Source organism: Cicer arietinum, chromosome 4 (genome assembly GCF_000331145.2).
Source record: "Cicer arietinum cultivar CDC Frontier isolate Library 1 chromosome 4, Cicar.CDCFrontier_v2.0, whole genome shotgun sequence".
Taxonomy (NCBI): Eukaryota; Viridiplantae; Streptophyta; class Magnoliopsida; order Fabales; family Fabaceae; genus Cicer; species Cicer arietinum.
Window position 1 is genome coordinate 25,918,643 of NC_021163.2, and position 7,709 is coordinate 25,926,351.

Genomic DNA, 7,709 nt, shown 5'->3' on the forward strand with positions numbered 1-7,709 from the left:
TTTATTCTTTTGGTGTTAAGTTTTTATTTTATCTCTAGTCTTATTGTAGTGTTCCTCTTGTTCAAATTATCATATTAGTTTTGATATTTATTACAAATTCAATTAATGACTTTGACATCTTCAACATATAAAAAATGAGTATTCTAGACATTTTAATTGTCACATTTACAGTCATTTATTATTTTATTTAATATTAATAACTTGAATGTTGTGAGTTTCTTCTCATATTTATCATTTTAATTTTAATAATTTTGAATTTATATTATTTTGTATCAATTCTATTAAAAATATTTATATTTATTTTTTATTTTAAGGGAGCAAAAATGTACACAATTATCAGTCAAAAATCAATGTACACAATTGATTAGTTTCTGAGTGTTCATAAAAGATTCGAACATTACGCTCACATTTTTGGTGAGCCATTTTTGGAAGGCCCTCTAACAATTTCTATGGGCTTGATAACTTGTTGCTCTTTGCCCCAAACTTTTGGAAGAAATGTACTATGCATCCCCCACTTTAACTTTCCAACCCCTCATCTCAAATAAAAGTACCATTTTATCCTTTTAAAAAATTAATAGTAATAAATTAATAGTAATACATTTATAGTAATAAATTAATAGTAATAAATTTGATATCTAATTTCAGAAGCTTCAGTAATTTTTTTAAAAAAATTAAAAGTTTCGAAACTTCTGAAACTTTCGAAATGTAATTAATTCGAAGGTTTGAAATTTTTGAAGTATATTTGCTTCGGAAGTTTCAAATTCATCCAAACTTTCGAAAGGAAAAATACATTTCGAAAATTTCATATCCATCCAAAGTTTCAAAAATTTCTGAAATATTTCATTTCAAAAGTTTGGTATTTTTCTAATGTTTCGAAATTAGTAATTTTTTCTGTATAATTACATTTCGAAAGTTTGAAATTTTTGAAAATCAATTTTTTTATTTATAAATTTTCGAAAGTGAGGGGTGGAAAACTGAAATGGTAATTTTTTTTATTATTTTATACAAATTAAACAAGAGCAAAATAATCTTTAAAAATATTTGAAGGGGTGGGAGGTAAAATGAGAAGGGTGCACGGTAAGAAACCCAACTTTTGGTTTTGGGTTCAATATTTGCAATGATAGAGGAAACTAGTGCGATTTGAGAGGAAGAGTATAGAGGAGACCAGAAAAACAATTAGAATCAGTTATCAATCATTGATTAAGGAAAATTCAACTGTGGACCACCCTCAACCTGATCTAGCAAATACTTTAAACTCTAAGAATGGCACATAGAATTTTCTAATCTTTTTCGTATGAGAGATGATTTTATTGGTGTCTATTTAAAAAAAAAAATTGAATGTATGTGCAAAACTCAATTTTTTATGTTTTTATTTTTATTTTGTCGAATTAACATCAACTCAAAATTGGTACATTTCTACTTCAAATGAACATCTTTGAATGTCAATAGTGTTTCAAATAATTTTAATATTGACCCATAAAATTTATTGTTCTAATTTTACAATTTTGAACTCTACATTTTTCTTTGATATTTTGTCCAATCGTAAATTTGGCTTCTAAATATGTTTAATGAGAAGACATGTCATCATTTTCTAACTTAAAATAACCAAATGAAAAAAATTCTATTAATTAAAAACATTAAACAAAAACACAATTTGTGATAAATCAAAACCATACACAATGCTCTTTGGTGTTGCTTTATTGAGCTTTTTATTGTTTATTATTTCCTCCAATTTTAATTATAAGTCTTTTTTAAGAAAATTTGTGTCTTTATATATAAGTTTTTTCTACAATTTATTGAATGTTTTAATTATTATTTTACTAAATAATATACTCATATAATTGATTTATCAACTATAACTCTCTTATCATTTAATTGGAAATGAAATATGGACGAGGTGTTCCATATACATATAGCAAATTTGGTTACAAAAGTCGAGTACAGAGGCTTCAAATGCATGAAGTACTAGCTCGTGGACTGATACCACTGAATTTGGGAGATTGCTGTTTTAAAATTTACTAAAGATGTGAGAGGGTATAAAGTCACTGTAGTTTGCGTGCAACAACTTATTGACACTCCAATTGTAGATAGAGAGGAAAGTAAAGTGGAAGACAAGCAAAATGAGGAAGTAGAAGTCATTGATGACAAAGAGAGTGAAGAGAATGATTATTATTATGTTGTAATTTTGGATGCATAGTTAGATGATAGTTATTTTGGTGATAATTGGTATTAGTCTATTAAACCAGTGCGCTAACACTTAAAACAATTGGGTGTTATATTATGCCTCAAGAAAAATGTTAACCTTCTACATCTATGTATGTATTTACACATTTACAGAGGTAAATTTTTAGGAACCCAAGAATTTGAATCCCAGATATTTAGAAGAAAAATACTAATATTTAGAAAAAAGATAAGAAATAATAAGATAAAATATCTCTAAAGAAAATGATACACAAGAACGGATACGTTCCTACAATGATTTACACCACTCAATTTCTAATTTTGCGATAGATGTTTTACAAAGAACTTCCTATACACAAGGATAGGGAAAATGATTAATACCAACTACCCTATAATAGAAACAAAAAAAACCTAACCTAACTAACTAATCCGACAACCCTCAACTACTTAATTTCCCTTTATTCTATATGCCACCAAATGCAACGCTATTATAAATCAATGAAAGACAACTGAATGTATTTATGAGTGGAGAATTAACAGATCCTTTTTCGAATTTGACCATAAAGGACCGACTTGTCAATAGATTTGGAACTCTAATGTCTATACTCCATCATCTTTGAAATTCCAATATGTTTTGCTTCAACTTTTTGAATTAAGGATACCAGCTTAAGGATGAAATGTAATTTGACAAGTTGTAAATTTGTTGTTTTGAAAATCCACTATGTTTCTCCCTTGCTCAAAGGTCACTTTGTAATGTTTTTGGAAACCACCTTCCCCTTCCCAAGTTGAGGAGGATAGATATCTATAGGCTAAAAGTTGTGATATGTGCATTGCCCTTATCTATTTGGCAAACAATCCATCAATGTTAAACTCAAACCTTGGGTTAACATCAGCTAATTTTATGAATAAGAACTGCATGATGTGATTACAACAAGTCACATGGAGCATAATTAACATCATACTTCAACAAATACCATTATGTAGAGCATAATTAATTTCCTAAGGAGCAACGTCAAAGGCAACAAATGAAGTGGGACTAAAATGGTGAATCACAATACACAATATGTTCTTCATCCTCGGAGGTGGTATCGGTATTAGGCTCAATAATCAGGTTCGTCTCTATGACATGTATGTTGTAAAATCTGTAATAAGGGAACAAATAAAGCAGCGTTGTCGACGATGGATGGCAGAAGGCCAAAATCCTCCATATAGATATATAAGCAATGGTATAAACTCAAGGTTAGAATATAAGGAAGTCCAAGTTAAAAGAACATAATGCACTTATCTTTCGACTCAATGCTTTCCTTGCCATGCATATACTTGCTCTTTGATATCTGCTAAACTCAGGACAGAGAAAGTATGAAACCCAAGCAAACCAGATAGCTAAAAACATGATATGTAGATTGTAACTTCACTCCTTTTATTTTTTTTCATATCACATGCAGCACTAGTTGCTTATATTAAGAATATATAGATTTTTTTTCCCATGAACAAATTGTTTCAAGGTTAAAAAATAATGAGTTAGAGAATTGTAATGATCTTATCTAAAAGGCAAAATTCTTATCAGACATACACATGCAAATAAAAACACCGATATAGTAAATAACTTCTAAAGCATAACATTAAACTAAACTTAATTTTAAAGACTAAAAACATGCTTTATAGCATCAACAAAAACTATGCATGTGCCAACAAGCAAGTTTTCTCTAATTTTTTAAAGACTAAACTAATAAATACTTGTCCTAGGGATATTAAACCATAACCTACTGGTAAGTGGTTACATTGCATAAGCACCCGAGATCCACTTCAATCTACTTCACTCTGGACCTGCATTAATTGAACCAAATTCATTAAAATTCACTTCATTCCATGAAACAATGTCTGTGGAACTAAAATTTACACAAATAATAACAAAACAGTATCACTCTACTAGTTGCCACATTATTTAATCTGGCATTTGAGTGGCTCCATTTGAGTTTAAAGGACATTTTTTAACTAAAGGCCACATAAAATATGATGAACTACCAGTGTTGTCAATCACGGATCGCGAAAAAATAACGGTTTGTTCAGGTTCAACTTTGCAACAGTGTTCTAGCACCACTATAGCCACTATTTGAAAACAATTTATACCAAATAGTGTAAGCGTATTGCAGAACAATATTGATTAGTTCAAATTCTGCTATGTTACAGCGTTGTAGCACTGCAAAGCACCTATTTGACAACATTGTGAACTACCTATAAAACTACAAAGAAAGTTCGCGGAAAATAATATTGCCATCAATAATTTGCGCAATCTCTCAACATTATCATTTCTATCCAAATTTTGTTATATTGACCTATCCTCCATTCTATTCTATCTCACTTCATTCCATTACATACCACCAATCGAAACAGTCTATTGTACTAAATTGTTGGAACTTTCCTCCCACATGAATTTTCAATACAAACTTATTGGCAAAGTGTGATATAATTAGAAAAAGGATCTTGCCCTGTCAGTGTAAAATTTACACTAGGAACCATTAATTTTATCATCTCACTACATAATTATAACTGTCATCATTAAATAACCACTCAATCGACCGGCAAGAGCGTGGTCATTAAACCCTAATCATAATAATAATTGCAAGACAATTTATTTGACATGAAAGAATCTGTCAAGTGAATTGGAAAGCCAAGATGCAGTGAGAAAGTAAAAAACTGTGAGAGAAAATGTTACCGATGCATTAATCATCACCGAGGCGCTTCCTGAGATAATTTCTAATTGCTTGACCACGTTCTTTGGCGCGAGCCTGCTGAGGAGCAACGTTAATGAAGGAGAGATAAGCTCCGGCGCCAAATAACAAAGCACCGACCACAAAGACCCCGCCGGTTACCGCCATTTGTCTTGCCGTCGGCGGGTACGACCACACCACCATTTTTTAATTTAATAATTTATTAAATTGATTAATTAATTACTCATATCACACAACGATACTCCAGCTCCTTCCGTAACAAATTTTCTACCTTCGCTCTACCACGGCCCCAATCCACAGGTAGCTTTGATTTATTTATTTATTTTTTAAATAGACATATTAAAACTTTTTAAAAATTTACTTAATTAAAAATTTTAAATATGATTTTTCAGTTTTGCTTTACCTATTTTATCACTCTTTATTTTTAAAATTATTTTTTAAAATTATCGACTTTCATCTATTTTTTTAATTTTAGTTTCAATTTTAAGATGTGTCGATTATTTAAATGATGTGTAATATTTTCATACTTTTTTAGGATGCTTTTTCTAAAATTTCATTTTTTAATTAAAAATTTATGAAAATTAAAATAACTTTATTAAACAGATAAAACAAATTGGATGAATCTAGACACACCGTTTCATGTCTCTCATCTAAATAGTTTGAACTAGCTTTTCAATTTCTCTCCTGGCCCTCAATTTTCCACTAAGCATATTCAATTAGAGACATAATAAGCAAAACTTTGATTAGTGATATATATTAAGGATCAATATTCTATACAAGAGAATAAAACAAACATCGGCCAAATTTAATAAATGTCACATAATTACATGTGTAGTTTAATAATAATTACAATATTTACGTTAATAATAAATGTCACATCGGATAAATTTTGTTCTTTCATATTGTCGTTCTCATTTATTCGTTCCTCCTCAATACTCTCGCCTTCAATTACTTTTTCGTCGTTTAAGTTTTCTTTGATTGAATCATTGTTTGTATCTCATAAGTCTTAATTGCATGCAATCATGGAGCCACAATTTTAAATTTTCAATCAACCACAAAAAAAAATAATAATAAATAAAGAACCGATTTATATTTTTAGAATTGTAATTAAACATTAAGAAAATTAAATAGTTATTATTGTTCCTCTTTCTAATCCATCTCTCTTAACTAGGGTTTTCTATTTATAAATAGGAATATTTCATCACTTTTGATGCATTAATTCTTTAACCAAAATCGTATTGTTTTGAAAATTCACCATTTCACTTTTGTTATTAGTTCTTAAACTAAAAATTGTAATGGCATAAAAACTTGATTTTGTTTTAATCTTTACTCCATCAAAGGAGTTATGAAACATTGTTTTAGTCGTGAGTTTGTGGTTTCTACCGGACTTGAATGCAAAACAAAACAAAATAATTGTCATCGAGAAGGCTGTTTTTATTAGATAATATTATATATTAATAGTAAGGGTATTTTAGATTTTTTCTATTTTTATATATATATTCATTGTAACCCTATTAACTTTAGTTTGGTTCATTCTATGTTATGAAACCTTAGAGTGGTTGTTACTCTTCTTCCTCTTTCTTCCTCTTTTCATTGTTAACATGGTATCAGAGCTTTGGTTGATTTTGGGATCTACCGTAGAGAAGAGAGAGACTATTTTGATAGGAAAGACAACCACCAAAAGAGAAAAGAGAAGAGTAATCATATTCCCGATTTTGTTAAATCAGCCTCAGAAAAATGTCGATTGCGCATTCGATAACCGTTGGATCGGGCTAATTTTTGGACAGCAGGTTCACAACATTTAGATCTTCGTCTTCAACGGTCGGATCAGCGAAATGACGTATGGAGAGGGAGAAATCGTGCTCGCACAACACCAGGTTATCCCTAATTTATTTTGTCTTAGTGATTGTGTTTGTCGTATTTTCCTGTCATTATTTGTTATGGCTGGTGTTAAGGATAATTCTCTTCAAGCTGTTAGTGTTCACCTCAATGGACAAAATTACTCTTATTGGAGTTATGTGATAAAAAAAAATTTTGATTGGAAAAGATATGTGGGGTTTTGTTGATGAAACTTCTGTTAAGCCTACAGATAAAAAGGATGAAACTCAATATGCAAAAGATCTGAAAACATGGAATGTTAGCAATTCAAAAATTATTACTTGGATTAATAATTTTGTTGAGTTGTCTATAGGAGTACAAATAGCAAAATATGATACTGCTAAAGAGATTTGGGATCACTTGAAACGTTTGTATGTTCAGTCTAACTTTGCAAAACGTTATCAATTGGAAAATGATATTAGATCCCTTAAGCAGAGCAGTATGACCATTCAGGAATTCTATTCGGCAATGACTAATCTGTAGGATCAATTAGCTCTTATGGAATCACCTGAGTTGAAAGCTATCAAAGCATACATTGATCAAAGAGATGAGCAACGTCTGGTTTGGTTTCTAATGGCTCTTCGTGATAATTTTGAGGGCCTTCGTGGGGGTATTTTGCACCGTTCTACCATTCCTAGTGTTGAATTAGTAGTTAGTGAATTGTTGGCAGAAGAAATCAGACTTAAGACTCATTCTAGTGTGTTAGATAAGGAAATTCTCTCAACTCCTCCATCTGTTTTTGTTGCTCCTGTTAAAAAAAAAAAAAAAAACATCTCAATGGATAGTTGGGCTTGGTAATGATGAATGTACATTCTGCAAAGAAAAAGTTCATTGGAAAACACGTTGTCCGAAATTGGGGAGAGCACCTAAGAAGAATTTTAGAGGGCCATCGTCCAATGTTGTTGCTTCTGCTCCTCC

At 30.4% G+C, this 7,709-nt stretch overlaps 1 protein-coding gene across 3 annotated transcripts; it reads right to left on the minus strand.

Moving 5' to 3' along the window:
• Positions 1-2,411: 2,411 nt before the first annotated feature.
• LOC101514026 (uncharacterized) lies at positions 2,412-5,219 on the minus strand. Of its 3 annotated transcripts, none has more exons than XR_001143723.3 (3): positions 4,898-5,219; positions 3,949-4,008; positions 2,412-3,515 (listed from the first exon to the last, which is right to left on the minus strand). XR_001143723.3 is itself a non-coding variant. In XM_004497631.4 (2 exons), exon 1 carries the CDS (start codon positions 5,094-5,096, stop codon positions 4,905-4,907), a length of 192 nt encoding a protein of 63 aa, XP_004497688.1. In that variant the 5' UTR covers positions 5,097-5,219; the 3' UTR covers positions 3,701-4,008; positions 4,898-4,904. The 3 variants fall into 3 exon arrangements, 1 of the variants encoding a protein (XP_004497688.1); XR_001143724.3 differs by having other exon boundaries at positions 2,412-3,518; XM_004497631.4 differs by lacking the exon at positions 2,412-3,515 and having other exon boundaries at positions 3,701-4,008.
• Between the last annotated feature and the right edge of the window lie 2,490 nt (positions 5,220-7,709).